The 19,312-nt window shown below is 40.9% G+C and overlaps 1 protein-coding gene across 3 annotated transcripts in view; it reads left to right on the plus strand.

Moving 5' to 3' along the window:
• The first annotated feature begins 4,754 nt into the window (after window positions 1–4,754).
• The window catches only part of cers3a (ceramide synthase 3a), an 85,501-nt gene continuing 70,943 nt past the window's right edge, over window positions 4,755–19,312 (plus strand). Inside the window, exons 1-2 of one of the 3 annotated variants that reach the window (XM_060941099.1) lie at window positions 4,755–4,913; window positions 18,070–18,252. In XM_060941099.1, coding sequence (XP_060797082.1) covers window positions 18,080–18,252 — 173 coding nt within the window. In that variant the 5' untranslated portion in view covers window positions 4,755–4,913; window positions 18,070–18,079. Of the gene's footprint in view, window positions 4,914–15,644; window positions 15,838–18,069; window positions 18,253–19,312 lie in introns of those variants that run through there. The other 2 variants (XM_060941100.1, XM_060941101.1) reach the window with 2 other exon arrangements.

The following is a 19,312-nucleotide window of genomic DNA, read 5'->3' on the forward strand; positions in this document are numbered from 1 at the left end:
ATGGCAACGCAACGCTTGCTGAGAACGATGCAATACACATGCCACACCTCTACGTGCGCTGTAAGACGGTCCCATCGGAGACACCAGAACAATAGAAGAAGTAGGACGCATGCGCATAAACCCCTTCTTCTACCCGGCGTGAAGCACTCACAGGAACAAGCACACAACAACAAGAAGAAGATGGCTGTGACTACGCGAGGAAATCGTGCCTTCTGTGTGTACAAATTAGTTTTATTAGTGTGCATAGTTTTATATACAGTGGTGCTTGAAAGTTTGTGAACCCTTTAGAATTTTCTATATTTCTGCATAAATATGACCTAAAACATCATCAGATTTTCACACAAGTCCTAAAAGTAGATAAAGAGAACCCAGTTAAACAAATGAGACAAAAATATTATACTTGGTCATTTATTTATTGAGGAAAATGATCTAATATTACATATCTGTGAGTGGCAAAAGTATGTGAACCTTTGCTTTCAGTATCTGGTGTGACCCCCTTGTGCAGCAATAACTGCAACTAAACGTTTGCAGTAACTGTTGATCAGTCCTGCACACCAGCTTGGAGGAATTTTAGCCCGTTCCTCCGTACAGAACAGCTTCAACTCTGGGATGTTGGTGGGTTTCCTCACATGAACTGCTCGCTTCAGGTCCTTCCACAACATTTCCATCGGATTAAGGTCAGGACTTTGACTTGGCCATTCCAAAACATTAACTTTATTCTTCTTTAACCATTCTTTAGGAGAGCGACTTGTGTGCTTAGGGTCTTTGTCTTGCTGCATGACCCACCTTCTGTTGAGATTCAGGTCATGGACAGATGTCCTGACATTTTCCTTTAGAATTCACTGGTATAATTCAGAATTCATTGTTCCATCAATGATGGCAAGCCGTCCTGGCCCAGATGCAGCAAAACAGGCCCAAACCATGACACTACCACCACCATGTTTCACAGATGGGATAAGGTTCTTATGCTGGAATGCAGTGTTTTCCTTTCTCCAAACATAACGCTTCTCATTTAAACCAAAAAGTTCTATTTTGTTCTCATCCGTCCACAAAATTTTTCCAATAGCCTTCTGGCTTGTCCACGTGATCTTTAGCAAACTGCAGATGAGCAGCAATGTTCTTTTTGGAGAGCAGTGGCTTTCTCCTTGCAACCCTGCCATGCACACCATTGTTGTTCAGTGTTCTCCTGATGGTGGACTCACAAATATTAACATTAGCCAATGTGAAAGAGGCCTTCAGTTGCTTAGAAGTTACCCTAGGGTCCTTTGTGACCTCGCCGACTATTACACGCCTTGCTCTTGGAGTGATCTTTGTTGGTCAGCCACTCCTAGGGAGGGTAACAATGGTCTTGAATCTCCTCCATTTGTACACAATCTGTCTGACTGTGGATTGGTGGAGTCCAAACTCTTTAGAGATGGTTTTGTAACCTTTTCCAGCCTGATGAGCATCAACAACGCTTTTTCTGAGGTCCTCAGAAATCTCCTTTGTTCATGCCATGATACACTTCCACAAACATGTGTTGTGAAGATCAGACTTTGATAGATCCCTGTTCTTTAAATAAAACAGGGTGCCCACTCACACCTGATTGTCATCCCATTGATGGAAAACACCTGACTCTAATTTCACCTTCAAATTAACTGCTAATCCTAGAGGTTCACATACTTTTGCCACTCACAGATATGTAATATTGGATCATTTTCCTCAATAAATAAATGACCAAGTATAATATTTTTGTCTCATTTGTTTAACTGGGTTCTCTTTATCTACTTTTAGGACTTGTGTGAAAATCTGATGATGTTTTAGGTCATATTTATGCAGAAATGTAGAAAATTCTAAAGGGTTCACAAACTTTCAAGCACCACTATAACTTAATTTTCTTATTGTGTGTGAACATTTTGAAAAGCATTTTTATATAATTTATATAACTTTTTATATTGTGTGTGAACATTTTGAAAAGCAGTCTTATCCAATAAAAAAAAGAAATTCAAGAAATGGTTCAGTTACTTGTTTATTTAAAAGAAAAGCTGTATACAAAAGTGAATGCAATGCAGTGGTTCATACAAAACAGCGAGAGTGCTGCTTGTTCTAGTCATGTGGTTGTGACGTCATCGTAAACAAATCTGTTCTACTCATCCAGACGACTTCACAACGGCGCCGTTACCAGATTTTTCCAGTCTGGAACCTGTTCTCAAAAAATATCGTTTTGGGGCACCCAAAATGCCGGTGCCATGTGGACGCCAGGCCGAAACGATAAACAATTTTATCAGATTCACCTGAATCTGTTGCCGTGTGGACAGCCTCTATGTGTCAGCCCTGTGATGACCTGGCGACTTGTCCAGGGTGTACCCCACCTCTCGCCCATAGTCAGCTGGGATAGGCTCCAGCATGCCTGCGACCCTGTAGGATAGGATAAGCAGCTACAGATAATGGATGGATGGATGGATGATAATAATAATAATACAGAAAATTTTTTGTATGTCAGTAAAGAAAGCAACATACTGTATTATGCAAGAGACACTTTTCAGACAAGAATATATAATGAAGGCTGCTGGGTTTTACTGCAAAAAAAAGAAGCAAGTACAAATGTTAAAATTTCCTGATGCACTGTGGCAGATTCTCCAAGATGCTCAGTAAAACTTAACAGATAATTTCCTTATAAAACTGCACTAATTATACCTGATGCTACAATTTAAGAAAAAAAAACCCTATTTAAGTAAAGTATTGTCACAGCAAATATTGACTTTGTTTAGTTTATTCCTGGCGGCACGGTGGTGTAGTGGTCAGCACTGTCACCTCACAGCAAGAAGGTTCTGGGTTTGAGCCCAGCGGCCGACCAGGGTCTTTCTGTGCGGAGTTTGCATGTTCTCCTCGTGTCTGCGTGGGTTTTCCCCCGGGCGTTCCGATTTCCCCCACAGTCCAAAGACATGCAGGTTAGGTTAACTGGTGGCTCTAAATTGACCATAGGTGTGAATGTGAGTGTGAATGGTTGTTTGTCTGTGTCAGCCCTGCGATGACCTGGCGACTTGTCCAGGGTGTACCCCGCCTCTCGCCCATAGTCAGCTGGGATAGGCTCCAGCTTGCCCACTACTCTGCACAGGATAAGCGGTTACAGATAATGGATGGATGGATAGTTTATTCCTCTTTATCACTCTTTATAGCATTTTTATCCCCCGCTGGCTGAAAGGCCCGAATGGGGGATTATGTCGTGGAGATGTCCATCCGTCCGTCCGTCTGTCCATCCATCCCGGGAAGGGTACTAGCATTCTGAAATCAATTCCTCTCACAATTTTTGGAGGAATCTCACGAAACTTGACAGGATTCTTTGTCATATGTTGGTAATACGCACATTCCAATTTTGTTCAATTCAGTTGCATTTTACCAGAGTTATGGCCCTTGATTACCAAACTTGTACTTTGACAATTTCATGAGGGTGTGCTTGTCTTCTGAAATGAACTCCTCTCACAATTCTTGGAGGAGTTTCACGAAACTTAGCAAAATGCTTTGTTATATGTCAGTAATACGCATATTGCAATTTAGTTCAATTCGGTTGAATTTTTTTCAGAGTTAAGGCCCTTGATTACCAAACTTGTACTTTGACAGTTTTATGAAAGTGTGCTCATCTTCTGAAATCAACTCCTCTCATGATTTTTGCAGGAATTTTCCGAAACTTTACAAAAGGCTTTGCTATATGTCGGTAATGTGCATACTACAATTTCATTCAATTCGGTCACATTTCACCAGAGTTATGGCCTTTGATTACCAAACTTGTACTTTGACAATTTCATGAGGGTGTATTAAGCACTTATAGCATAGATATAGTTGCCAGTGGGGATATCGTGCTCTCAGAGCACTCTTGTTCTTTCAAGTAGAAAGCTTGAATTTCATTATTTTTGAAGTCATGTTGAACAGGATAAGTGGTTACAGATAATGAATGGATGGATGGGATTGAAGTCATGTTGACTTGACAGTATTTCTTTGCATGTGCCAAGAAACACAGTTTTGCACAGTATTATTATACTCATACTGAACATCCTTTCAGCACACAACACTGTTTGAATTTAAGACAGAAAGTTATAGAATAATCCCTTTATCCTGTGTCATCCAGAAGTGGATGGGTTCCATTTCCTTTTGAGTCTGGTTCCTCTCGAGGTTTCTTCCTCATGTCGTCTGAGGGAGTTTTTCCTTGCCACCGTCACCACAGGCTTGCTCATTGGGGATAGATTAGGGATAAAATTAGCTCATGTTTTAAGTCGTTCAAATTCTGTAAAGCTGCTTTGCGACAATGTTTATTGTTAAAAGCGCTATACAAATAAACTTGATTTGATTTGATTTGATTTTGAGTCTGGTTTCTTCTTCATGTCATCTCAAGGAGTTTTCTCTTGCCACTGCCACGTCTAGCTTCCTCATTAGGGATCTAAATATACACCAAATTTCTGCTGCTATTGTTATATCTGTTGTTAAAAGCTCTATACAAGCACTGTATACAAATTAGAATTGAGTTGAAATTAAATGAGATGCCTGGTTAAAATGGAATGTGGTCAAAAATACAGAGATCAGACTATAGATTGGACTCCAGTCTCATGCCTTGACAATCCAGATGAGACAAGTCCTTTGTGCACTGCTTTTTTTTTTCTTCCTCACAGCAGAGTGTGTGTCAGTCAGCTGACGAATCCTTGCTTACCTAGGGAAGGTAGGGACAGAGGAGGAGCAGAGGGAGGGGACAAAAGGAGTCAAAGAGTTGTAACTAAGCTGGGTGTGCCTGCAAGGAATTCGAAGAACATTATGAAGAGCATTTCTGTGTGACCGGAGCGACGCACTGCTGTCATGCTCAGTTTACCCGGAGCCTCAGCCTTCCACGCTCACATACACTGACGTGAAGTGTTGGGAGAAGACTGTGACGTCTTCTCAGGCAGGTAAGGGCTTTTGGTAGGCCTTTTATGTTTAAAGCTGCCTTTCTTTCACTTTTTACATTTAGATTTTCCACTTTTTCTTCTGGGAAAAGGGAAAAATGACAAGAAAGGGAGCTTGTAAGAGAGATTTTTGCTTTTTCGTTCTTTTTGTAGACATAAAAGTTGCTTCAGTTTGATGGGACAGTTTCTGGACAACTGCTTTTTTGTTTAACAGACTTCCTGGACATTGCACAAGATTCTTAAACTTGATATTTTGGTGCATTTTTTCCCCCTTTTTCTTCTTCACGCTCTGTTTGTGCTTCTTACACAATGTCAGAAATATCAACACCTTCTTTCAAGGACACTCCATACAATTCCTCCTTTACAGGATTTTAATTATAGCATTCTCGGCCAGCCTTAATACCTCCTTACAAAGCAACATTTGTGTTCATCGGCCAGGTTCTCCTGGAAACAGTTTGGCACCGCAGATCTCCAAAGTAATATCTGAACTCACACAGGTCAGCAAGAGGTTGCGCTTTGTCCTTAGCTTGTAGGTTTGTAATACACAGAAATATGTTGTATAACAAATCATACATAGAAAGGATTACATTTTCCAAGAACATACTGTGCAGATTTGTTGTCCTGTTGCATCTTATGTTACCTTTTAGTGTGTGTGTGTGTGTGTGTGTGTGTGTGTGTGCGTGTGTGTGTGTGAGAGAGAATTGCTTTAACACTCCGTCTTATCAGAAGCAGTTTGCTTAAACAGTAGCCACTGTCATGCATGGCTGGCCCTCACTGTGTTCATCAGGGCTGATTATCATTAAGATATCCTACTCCGAACCCGAATTCAAAGTAGAAGGACTCTCAGGATGATGGTGGCAGAAAGGGAGGGAGGGTTGGCCCACATGTGTACACGTGGAGCTGACTCTGTTTACACAGTTGACACTCTTTGCACTGAGAATTGTGCGTAGGCAAATACATCAATAGGTTGTTTCATGTAGTGTGATCAAACATATCCTGAACGAGGAGTCATTTCCCACTGGGTGTTTTGTGCGTCTTGGGGATTTTCTGTTGTTCATAGCTGGTTTAGTTTCATTAATCTGCTATTTGATTACACACGTGTGAAGTAATATATGTTTCATCATAACCAATGACCTTTGTGTTTTCTACAGATGATTCATTTAGCGAAATACTAACCACGTGGGTTTTTTTTAACGTTATCTGGTGTTCCTGTCCTACCAGTTGAATGGGACTGGCATCATGTGAAGATTCAGATGCTTTCAGCTATAATTATTGTCAATGTGTACTATTGCAAAACCGACTTTACTATTCATAGTGTCATCAACACACCTAGCTGTATGAAATAGTCTATTGTGTTTTGAACCTCCCAAAACACACACAAATCCATTTAGGAGTTGGTGCCGTTTCTAAGCGAGCATGGTGGGAGCAGGTGTGTTTATGCTTGTGTGATGATCTGTGTTTATCTGTGTTTTGCCTCAGCATAGCCTGGATCACCCCCATCTATGTTGTTTTGCATTGCAGCAAAGTGGTTTTGCAATCAGTGGATTCTGAGAAGGTGCTGCCTCAAACTGTATTCTGAGAGCGTTTATTTGAATACAAACTGTGACCTGAACTATTCAAATATTAACCCCTTCCAAGCCCCAGCCTCTTTGTCATGTCTCTCGGCAGTTGCTAGGATCCATGTGGTGCGTTTATTGCAAGTGAAATGAGGTGCAGACGAGTCAATTCAAATATTTACCTTGGAAATAATAAGGAACTCCCAAGCTTGAGGCTGTAGATCCATAGGAGAGAGCAGGGAGACTTGGGACAAGTTTTTTAGCTTGTGTAGATTGTGTGAATTTCTTTGCAGGTCGTGTTATATTCATATTGCATTAGAGAGTATTTACTATAGCCTGTTACCACAGCATTAGTTTCTCAGCTTGTCACATATACTGACCTTCAGGTTTCACTTTTTCGGTCATTATTTTTTCCGGGGAGACATTGAGGGGAATTTTGGGACATTATGTTGGGAGACTTGGGACATAGTAAGGCAAGGCAAGGCAAGTTTATTTATATAGCACATTTCATACACAGTGGCAGTTCAATGTGCTTTACAGAAGTAAAAGCAAAACAGTAAACAATAGAAAATAAAATTACATAAAATAAATGGGGAAGAAAAATAATAAGAATTAAACAATAGTAGAAATAAAATAATAAAATGAAATAAAAGTTCAATAAAAAAAACAGCAGAATAAAATAGAATAAAAGTTAAGTAAAATTTAAAACATGCAGAGACTGTAAAAGTAAAGAGTTTAAAACATGTAGAGATGACAATATTAATAATTTAGCAGAAAGCATCTGAAAACAGCTTGGTCTTTAACCTAGATTTGAAGCTGCCAACAGCAGGAGCATTTTTGATGTCCTCTGGCAGTTGGTTCCATAGCTGTACTGCATAGTAGCTAAAAGCTGCTTCATCACACTTTGTTTTAACAACAGGTTTTAACAGTACATTTTTCTGCTGCGATCTGGTGGATCTGATTGGGTTAGGCCACTGCAACATATCAGAGAGGTAATTGGGCCCTGTACCATTTAGAGATTTGTACACCAGCAGCAATGCTTTAAAGTCAATTCTGTAGCTGACTGGAAACCAGTGAAGGGACCTTAGAATTGGAGTAATAGGGAGTAGTAGGGAGACATGGAACAACAATAAAATACATAACTTTTCCTATACGTTTTATTAACCCCGCCGACAGTAGTCGGAGGGGTTATTATTTTCACCTGCGTCAGTCTGTGTGTGTGTGTGTGTCTGTCTGTCTGTCTGTCTGTCTGTCTGTGTGTCTGCAAGATATCTCAAGAACCAATGGATTGATTTGGACCAAATTTTGTACATGTGTTGCCAATCACCCAGGAAGGAAACCATTAAATTTTGGAGGTCAAAGGTCAAAGGTCAAGGTCATGGCAGAACTTCGAAATTTTCGCCCAATGTATTTTAATAGGGAAAAGGCGGGGTTTGCACTCGTTAGAGTGTCCCTGTCTAGTTTTTATTTATTATCAAAACCTGTAACATATGAACTGTATGAACACACAATGCTGGTACAGCGATAGAAAAATATCAGTTTACCCAAAACCTGACAAGACAAAACAGTTCATTCTCAAGAAGGAATGAAATAAGCTTAATCCTCATGCAGGGACATGCCCACATTTTTAACTAAAAATTTTAAACAATTTTATTTGCATATTTGTAAACCACAAGAAAAAACCTGTAACATGACATGAGGAACTGTCACAACTCTCCCCATCTGGCCATTTTGGAAAAAAAAAAATCCTGAATTTTTTCCCCCCCCAGAATTTAAGTTTAATAATTACAGTAATACTATATCTGGTAACTCTCAGCTATATACTTTAATTCCTAACAAATCCTGAATTCACAAGCATACATTACAGCGTAGACTGGAAATGGGCTGTGAAGTAGAAAATACAAGTTTTGGTTGACAAAAAAATATTGAACTGCACAAACCTTACTGCAGTGTCCAGCTTTGTGGCTCCAAATGAAGTAGGTTACTGTAAGGGGCAACATATAACTTCTGATGTAATCTCAAACCTGATTGGTTGAAATTCATTTATGGGAGGGCAGCACAGTGGTATAGTGGTTAGCACTGTTGCCTCACAGCAAGAAGGTTCTGGGTTCGAGCCCAGTGGCTGACGGGGGCCTTTCTGTGTGGAGTTTGCATGTTCTCCCCTTGTCCGTGTGGGTTTCCTCTGGGTGCTCCGGTTTCCCCCACAGTCCAAAGACATGCAGGTTAGGTTAACTGGTGACTCTAAAATTGACCATAGATGTGAATGTGTGTGAATGGTTATTTGTCTCTATGTGTCAGCCCTGCAATGATTTCATGACTTGTCCAGGGTGTACCCCGCCTCTCACCCATAGTCGGCTGGGATAGGCTCCAGCTTGCCTGCGACCCTGTACAGGATAAGCAGCTACAGGTAATGGATGGATGAATAATTTATGGGAATACAAACTGTTCCAAGTCTCCCCGCGCTCCCCTACATTTTGGCGGTCTGATCTCCTAGTATTTACTGTATATTTGCGTTTGGTGGATGTTTTACATAAAGTGACTTGCAAGTAGACCCCGAAGCCGCCGCCAGGCGCCGCTAAAACCGCCATTTAGAATTTGAGCCGCCGCCAGCCAATAATTTTGTAAGCCAATTTGAGCCGCTATCTAATAAAATTTGGCTGAGCCACTAAGAATTGTGTACATCAAATAATGGGTTTATCCACATCATGAGCTACAAGAAAAGTGACACAAACATGATCAACTGTACACACTAGTAGTAACACAATAGAGACGTATAGGCATACACTGTAGAGATTTAGAACTGATATCACAGCACAGAGAGCCACCACAAGCTTGCCGTTGTGACTACCTGTCTGGCTTCCCGCCCCTCACACCGTTACCACGATACACTGCCGGGGAACCCGGGAACCCACCCAGAGCATCAATCGACTCCGATATCGACGAGATGGCTGCATTCTTTGCCGCTGCTGAGGGAAAGTGTAAAGGTATTTTTTTTGTTTGTTTGTTTCACATACTTCGAGATTTGATAAAAATAAAAAAGTACTCCACCACTCTACTTTCATCGTAGTAAGATAGCTGCCAGTCCTTCACTGGTCATTGCTAGTGAGAGTAGATAGCTAGATGCCTTCCTCGAACAATCCAGACTAGCTTATTATTAGCATTGAACTACAATCTTGCTAGATTTATATTTACAATGAAGTAAGAGACCAGGGGACCTGTGGTAAATATGATTTCACGTTAAATGACCCGTGTGTGTGTGTGTGTGTGTGAGAGAGAGAGAGAGAGAGAGAGAGAGAATAATAATACATCTAAGTACTTATAATAAATAAATGTAATAAATAAATAACTTATAATCAATAAATGCTATCATAAATACACCATTTGTTGTAGTACAATCAGTTTTTTAACCAAACTGTGTTGTGGAAATAGCCTATGTATCTGTGTAACCAGTACACTGCATCTTATAATCAATTGAACGTAGACCATAGGCGTGAAGAAACAGTATCAGCCATTTGTAGCCATAAACATTTTGGTGGCTGCAGCAGCCATTAAGGTTTTGGCTGAGTCAGCTAGCCAGCCAATAATTTCATCAGCCAGCCATTATCCTGAAAACAAACGGCTTCGGGGTCTACTTGCAAGTGAATCCTAAACAAGTATGGCACATGCTTTTTTTAACAATGATACAAATACATAAGGAACAAGTGTTGCCAGGCAAAACAAACCTCGCCCGGTAGCACTTATGATGAACATGAAGGAAGATATCATGAAAAAAAATAGGTACCCTATGGGTACATGTGGCTACTGCCTGTAAATAAAATTGTTTTCTGACACCATGTCCATACAGTAAATATAGCATATATATATTTACTCTGAGGCAGTAGCCACAAAAATGAAGCGTAATCCAAAAATGAGCACTTTAAAAATCACAGAAGTAAAATATACCAAGTGTCTGTACTTTATATTATTCTACTCCTACCTCTTACAGTTTTCGGAACTGAAACCTCCAAACCGAGGCTGACATACACACGCTGTCGCCATGACCTAAACTCTTATTTCCCGGAAATGGCCCGGCACTAGAGCTCAATGGAGTGCACTTTCCCTCTGTAATAAGCATAAACACATCTGACAGTGATTTCTTTAGTCTAGTCCATTTATTTCGAATGGTGAACTGAATTCTATACACTCACTGGCCATTTTAAACGGAACACGTGTATGCGCACGCGCAATGCGCAATTGTTACACTCTTACATTTTTACAGCACGATGACGTAGTGGCTAGTGCCTCTGTATGAAGCAGTAGCCACAACAAAAATTATTTTGACCTTTTGGGTGACCTTGACAGGATGACCCTCAAAATGTTGGAGGTTCTATTTGAGACCAATGCCCATCTATCCTGAAAGTTTCGTGAAGATTGATCCAGTCGTTTTCCTGTAATATCATTAACAAAGAAAGCAAAAAAACCCGACCAAAAACAATACCTCGCCCCACTTACTCCATAGTGGGCGAGGTAGTAAAACATGGTGCATTGTGCTGTTATCAGAAATGAATGAACAATAGAGTGGTGTTATGCAGCCCAACATGAGTCAGAGCCACAGTCACTGTTATCATCACATAGTTAATTATTTTCCTAGACCAGTACATCCCGTTATTTATTTATTTATTTATTTATTTTTTATTCCTCTTATACCATTTATTAATGAATGACATTTATTTCTTGTGGAAAGTCAGTAAAAAGAGTTCACTCCAGGAAAGCATGATTTATATTATACGTAGCAGCTGCAAATAGTCATTCCCTCACCAGCATCTCTGTATTTCTTCTTTAAAAAAAAAAGGACAAAAAAAAGTAAATCCCCATGAAGACTTACCCATGGTGGAAAATGTCCTGACTGTTCCAAAGGGCCAACACTGAAGACTTCTTCCATAAGTGTTACATAAACGTCTCCTCAGAAAAAGCTTTGCTTTTTTTTTGTGAAGTAACAATGTGTTTTTTAATTAGTTTATTATTAGACTTAGGTGGCATGGTGGTGTAGTGGTTAGCACTGTTGCCTCACAGCAAGAAGGTTCTGGGTTCGAGCCCCGTGGCCGGCGAGGGCCTTTCTGTATGGAGTTTGCATGTTCTCCCCATGTCTGCGTGGGTTTCCTCAGGGTGCTCCGGTTTCCCCCACAGTCCAAAGACATGCAGGTTAGGCTAATTGGTGGCTCTAAATTGACCGTACGTGTGAATGTGAGTGTGAATGGTTGTCTGTGTCTATGTGTCAGCCCTGCGATGACCTGGTAACTTGTCCAGGGTGTACCCCGCCTCTCACCCATAGTCAGCTGGGATAGGCTCCAGCTTGCCTGCGACCCTACACAGGATAAGCAGCTACAGATAATGGATGGATGGATGGATTAGACTTAGGTTTTTGGAGCGTCCACCATTCAAGTCCCTGTGAATGAGCTGTTGCTGTAGCATATAAACTGTAACATATTAGAATGACTGTAATTATACAAACCTGTGATTTGAATTACAGTGAACGCTGTACTCTGAAAATAAAGTACATTATTGTACCTTTAGGGGTACAACAGCTTGTCACTAGGGTAGTACTTATTTGTACCATTTATATACTGATTGGGAACATATATGTATCTTTTTGTCCCTAAAAAGGTATACATAATTACCGTAAGGACCAATAATAAGCCCTAGGGGTACATTAGTGTAGCTTGTACAACCCCGATTCCAAAAAAATTGGGACAAAGTACAAATTGTAAATAAAAACGGAATGCAATGATGTGGAAGTTTCAAAATTCCATATTTTATTCAGAATAGAACATAGATGGCATATCAAATGTTTAAACTGAGAAAATGTATCATTTAAAGAGAAAAATTAGGTGATTTTAAATTTCATGACAACAACACATCTCAAAAAAGTTGGGACAAGGCCATGTTTACCACTGTGAGACATCCCCTTTTCTCTTTACAACAGTCTGTAAACGTCTGGGGACTGAGGAGACAAGTTACTCAAGTTTAGGGATAGGAATGTTTACCCATTCTTGTCTAATGTTGGATTCTAGTTGCTCAACTGCCTTAGGTCTTTTTTGTCGTATCTTCCGTTTTATGATGTGCCAAATGTTTTCTATGGGTGAAAGATCTGGACTGGAGGCTGGCCAGTTCAGTACCCGGACCCTTCTTCTACGCAGCCATGATGCTGTAATTGATGCAGTATGTGGTTTGGCATTGTCATGTTGGAAAATGTAAGGTCTTCCCTGAAAGAGACGTCGTCTGGATGGGAGCATATGTTGCTCTAGAACCTGGATATACCTTTCAGCATTGATGGTGTCTTTCCAGATGTGTAAGCTGCCCATGCCACACGCACTAATGCAACCCCACACCATCAGAGATGCAGGCTTCTGAACTGAGCGCTGATAACAACTTGGGTCGTCCTTCTCCTCTTTAGTCCGAATGACACGGCATCCCTGACTTCCATAAAGAACTTCAAATTTTGATTCGTCTGACCACAGAACAGTTTTCCACTTTGCCACAGTCCATTTTAAATGAGCCTTGGCCCAGAGAAGACGTCTGCGCTTCTGGATCATGTTTAGATACGACTTCTTCTTTGAACTATAGAGTTTTAGCTGGCAACGGCGGCTGGCACGGTGAATTGTGTTCACAGATAATGTTCTCTGGAAATATTCCTGAGCCCATTTTGTGATTTCCAATACAGAAGCATGCCTGTATGTGATGCAGTGCCGTCTAAGGGCCCGAAGATCACGGGCACCCAGTATGGTTTTCCGGCCTTGACCCTTACGCACAGAGATTCTTCCAGATTCTCTGAATCTTTTGATGATATTATGCACTGTAGATGATGATATGTTCAAACTCTTTGCAATTTTACACTGTCGAACTCCTTTCTGATATTGCGCCACTATTTGTTGGCACAGAATTAGGGGGATTGGTGATCCTCTTCCCATCTTTACTTCTGAGAGCCGCTGCCACTCCACAATGCTCTTTTTATACCCAGTCATGTTAATGACCTATTGCCAATTGACCTAATGAGTTGCAATTTGGTCCTCCAGCTGTTCCTTTTTTGTACCTTTAACTTTTCCAGCCTCTTATTGCCCCTGTCCCAACTTTTTTGAGATGTGTTGCTGTCATGAAATTTCAAATGAGCCAATATTTGGCATGAAATTTCAAAATGTCTCACTTTCAACATTTGATATGTTGTCTATGTTCTATTGTGAATACAATATCAGTTTTTGAGATTTGTAAATTATTGCATTCCGTTTTTATTTACAATTTTTGTACTTTGTCCTAATTTTTTTGGAATCGGGGTTGTACCTTGGGGGACAGAAATGGACTCCTACTGTACCCCTATTTCTGACAGTGTACTGTCAGAGCTGCTTTTAGAGAAAATTAATCACCACTTTTTGATCAATATGGTTTAAGCTGCACAGCTGTAGGACAAACAGAAAGAACCACAGAAGAAGAAGCCTTTATTTATGACATGTACGCAAGCACAGCAAAATTCCTCCTCTGCATTTTACCCATCTGAAGCAGTGAACACACACACACATGCAGTGGGCAGCTATGCTACAGCAGCATAAAGGGTCAGTTGGGGGTTAGGTTAAGTGCCCTGCTCAAGGGCACTTCATCCATGATACAGAGGGAGGGGAAAGTGCTGTTCATTCACTCAACTCCCCTCACATTTTTTCCTGCTTGTCCTGGGAATCGAACCGGCGGCCCTTTGGCGACCCCCAGCTACTGTGATTGTGATTCCATGAGTAAATATAGAGTCATATCTTTATAGTAGTATAAGTCATAGGCTTTACAATATTGTCATAGATTTTAAACACTGTGTACACTGAGGCTAAATAACCACTTTATTTTACACATACTGACCATGTTGGTCCACTTTGTAAAGACTCATTTTTATCCATGAGAGAGTGTGATAATCATTGTCTATATTTTGTCACTGTCAGTTTATGACCACATCACAGCTGTTAGCTGGAGATTTTTTCAGCGGTAGGCTGTTTCTCAACCAAGCAGTGACATCCAGATGTTAAAACAAAAAAAACCTCAATATTTGTACCGGTCCGCGTGGGTTTCCTCCAGGTGCTCCGGCTTCCCCTACAGTCCAAAGACATGCAGGTTAGGTTAACTGGTGACTCTAAATTGAGCGTAGGTGTGAATGTGAGTGTGAATGGTTGTCTGTGTCTCTGTGTCAGCCCTGTGATGACCTGGCGACTTGTCCAGGGTGTACCCCGCCTTTCGCCCGTATTCAGCTGGGATAGGCTCCAGCTTGCCTGCAACCCTGTAGAACAGGATAAAGCGGCTAGAGATAATGAGATGAGATGAGATGAGATGAGATGAGATTTGTACCGGTGTCGCACATAGCGTACTGCCATGTCAGTGTTGTGACACTGGTACAAATATTGAGGGTTTTTTTTTTTTTTTTTACATCTGGATGTAAAAAAAAAAAATTAAAGATGAAGTGCCCTTGAGCAGGGCACCTAACCTAACCCCCAACTGTGTTGTGGCACCTAACCTAACCCAGTGCTGTGAACCATTCTTAGGCTGTGCTGAGAATGGTCCACAACTCAAATAATCAAATAATCTAATCAGCGAGGTTCCTTACTCCATTTTCCTATGATGGTTCCTTTTCATTAATGGATGAGGGGATGCCTACCAAATATGTGAGCATGCCTCTGGGTACTCATGCATACAGTCATGTGAAAAAGAAAGTACACCCTCGTCCAGTTACATGGTTTTACCAATCAAGACATAACAAAAAATCATCTGATCCTTACCAGGTCCTAAAATTATACAACTCTAACCTCAGGTGCAAAGCAACACACAACAGATTCTACCGTGTCATTATTTATTTAACAAATATTAAGTGAAAATGCAAAATCCATGTGTGAAAAAGTAAGTACACCTCATGATTCAATAGCTTGTAGAACCACCTTTTGCAGCAATAACTTGAAGTAATCATTTTCTATATGATTTTATCAGTTTCTCACATCATTGTGGAGGAATTTTGGCCCACACTTCTTTACAATATTGCTTCAGTTCATTCATGTTTGAGGGCATTAAGAGCCCGCCACAGCATTTCAATTGGGTTGAGGTCTGGACTTTGACTTGGCCATTCCAACACCTTGATTCTTTTCTTTTTCAGCCATTCTGCTGTAGATTTGCTGGTGTGCTTGGGATCAATGTCCTGTTGCATGACCCAATTGCGGCCAAGCTTTAGCTGTTGGACAGATGGCCTCACATTTACCTCTAGAATACTTTGGTATACAGAGGAGTTCATGGTTGACTCAATGACTGCAAGGTGCCCAGGCCCTGTGGCTGAAAAACAAGCCCAAATCATCACCTCTCCACCACCGTGCTTGATGGTTAGTATGAGGTGTTTGTGCTGATATGCTGTGTTTGGTTTTCACCAAACATGGCGCTGTGCATTATGGCCAAACATTTCCACTTCGGTCTCATCTGTCCAAAGGACATTGTTCCAGAAGGCTTGTGGCTTGTTCAGATGCATCTTTGCAAACCTAAGCTGTGCTGCCATGTTCTTTTTAGATAGAAGATGCTTTCTTCTGGCAACCCTTCCAAACAAGCCATACTTGCACAGTCTTTTTGTAATTGTACTGTCATGAACTTTAATATTTAACATGCTAACTTTGGACTGTAGAGTCCTAGATGTAGTTCTTGGGTTTTTTGCAATTTCTCTGAGCATTGCATGGTCTGACCTTGGAGTAAATTTGCTGGGACGTCCACTCCTGGAAAGATTGGCAATTGTCTTGAATGTTTTCCATGACTGAATAATCTTTCTCACAGTAGAATGATGGATTTCAAATTGTTTGGAAATGGCCTTATAACCCTTCCCAGACTGATGTGCAGCAATAATTGCTTCTCTAAGATCATTGCTGATGTCTTTCCTCCTTGGCATTGTGTTAACATACACCTGAGTGCTCCAGACCAGCAAACTGCCAAAACTTCTGCTTTTTAAGAGGTGGCCACACTGGCTGATGATCAATTAATCAAATTCATTTGATCAGCAACACCTGGCTGCTAATTGCTTTCATAATTTCTATGGAAGCAGTAAGGGTGTACTTTCTAATCATACAGTAATCATACACTGCAGTAAACATAGACTACAGTAAACATTCACTAATCATATAGTAATCATACACTGCTACTGCATTTTTGGTTTACTTTGTGTTAAATAAATAATGACAGGGTGAAAATGTCATGTGTTATTGGTCATCTGAGGTTGTATTTACCTAATTTTAAGACCTGGTAAGGACCAGATGATTTTTTATTATGTCCTGAGACTTAAAACCTAGACGTAAAAAAGGGTATTGAGGTATTTCACTCACGTGACCAAGTCATGTGATGCTGCCATTTTGGACGGCACGGCTCGAATCAGTTTGAATGCGAGGAAGGCGACAAATGAAAAACATAAAAGAAAAAGGAGCGAGATGCAGAAAACACCTTCACTATCCAGCGACATAGGGCATTTACAGGGCGAGCAGAGGGAGAGGTATTTGCAAAAATTGAGGTTAGCAGGCTTAGAGAACAACGTTTATCTGCTTCCACCAGGATTGTTCACTGACGTACGGAAGTACACGAAGCCCTCGTCTTTACCTGACTTCAGCCCACATGATCTGTATACCTATGTCATTAAAAACCCATCGCCATACACAGGTATTGATCTGAAAGCGTATATGAGTTTGGATACCTACAAATATTTTGTGTCAGGCTGGGTAACATGCCTACATCAGCGGGTCGTCCCTGGAGCCGGTGGTCGCCATCTTATTAAAGCTATAAGGTTTGTTCACATTTTCATTTACTTTCGGTCCTCAGGATAAACAAAATGTTATTAAATGTCATTGAAATAACTTCTTAGTCTGTTGAGACATGGCCCGTTATAAATTTGCTGTTACCAGGCAATGACTAAGAACTGTATTATTAGGGTCGGTGTAGTTGTAGCAGTGTATTATCAACTAGCTGTTAGCACTAGCTAATGTCAACAACATCATAGCTGGTATGTTACTGTAGCAATGTTTACGTTCAGTCATTTGGATGACTGTTAAAACCTTTCAGTCTCAAGTTTTTCCTTTACTGGATTTACTAGTTTACTGAGCTAGCGTGCTCGGGCAAGCCGGGAGCCAGCGCGCACTAGCCGGCCGGGAGCCAGCGCGCCCTAGCCGGCCGGGAGCCAGCGCGCGCTAGCTCAGTAAACTAGTAAATCCAGTAAAGGAAAAACTTGAGACTGAAAGGTTTTAACAGTCATCCAAATGACTGAACGTAAACATTGCTACAGTAACTTACCAGCTACTGTTGTTGACATTAGCTAGCTTGCCCTCCAAAATGGCAGACACCGGGGCGTCACGTGACCCTGTGACGTCAGGTGAAATACCTCAATACTTTCTTTTTCACATAACTGTACCTGTGCTATTCAAAGCTTTTGTTCAGACATATCTAATCATATTATCACTTTCTCCTTGCAACAGTTATCAAGGACCAACTACTGGTATGACTAGATAAAATGCACATTCTTTCTGATGCATAATGCATGTGTGGAATCTGTTCTGATGGACAGATATGCATTCTTTTTTTTTCTCCAGAGTGGGCGGGATGATTGGGACCATCTGTGAATGGTTCTGGTGGGACCGCCTCTGGCTGCCTGTCAACCTGACATGGGCAGATCTAGAAGACAAAGATGGCCGGGTCTACGCCAAAGTGTCTCACTTATACATAACCTTGCCTTACTCACTAGGTTTCCTCATAGTGCGCTACATCTTTGAAAGGTGAGTTCAAAGCAACCAGATGACAGATAAGCATGCAAGCAATTTCAGGAAATATACAGTGCCCTCTATGATTATTGGCATCTCTTGTAAAGATTAATAAAAAGGGTTAGAAAAAATCCACCTTTCGGTGAAGTCGCTTCATCTCACACTGAAAAATAAGAAAGATCCAACCTTTAATTGAAATACATGTATTCAGAGAAAAAACAAATCCCTCATCAAGAAATAATTATTTTCAGCAAAAACACACATGCCATTATTATTTGCATCCCTGCATTTAATACTTTGTACAATCTCCTTTTGCCAGTAAAACAGCACTGAGTCTCTTCTATAACATTTTATAAGGTTGGAGATACAGAGCAGGGCGTCTGAGACCATTCCTCTTTATACAATCTCTCCAGATCATCCAGGGTCCGAGGCCCTCTCTTGTGCCCTTTGCTCTTCAGCTCGCCCAACAGGTTTTCACTGGGGTTCAGGTCAAGGGACTGAGATGGCCAGGGCAGAAGCTTGATTCTGTGGTTAGCTAACCATTTTTGTGTTGATTTGGACATATGCTTCAGATCATTGTCCTGCTGGAAGATCCAGTGATGACCCAGTTTTAGTTTCCTGGCAGAAGCAGCCAGATTTTGATTTATAATGTCCTGGTATTTCACGGAGTCCATGATGATCACCCTAACAAGGTTTCCAGGGCCTTTGGTGAAAAAAAAAACAAACCACCCCCAAAACATCACAGAACATCCACCATATTTTACAGTTGGGATCGGGTTCTTTTCATTATAGCCATCCTTCTTTTTACACCAAACCCACCTTGAGTGTTTATTGCCAAGAAGCTCCATTTTTGTTACATTAGACCATAAAACACAGTTCCAGTCAAAGTTGTAGTAGTGTTTCCCAAACTTCAGGTGCTTATGTTTGTGGTTAACTGACAGAAAAAGGCTTTTTTTTCTGGTATACCTTCCAAATAAGCTGTTGGCATGGAAGTGGAGTCTGATGGTGATTTTGGAGACTTGCAAACCCAAAGATTTTACTTTTCTTATAATTCACTAACAGGGATCCTTGGGGA

This window comes from Neoarius graeffei, chromosome 15 (assembly GCF_027579695.1).
Source record: "Neoarius graeffei isolate fNeoGra1 chromosome 15, fNeoGra1.pri, whole genome shotgun sequence".
In the NCBI taxonomy this organism is placed as follows: Eukaryota; Metazoa; Chordata; class Actinopteri; order Siluriformes; family Ariidae; genus Neoarius; species Neoarius graeffei.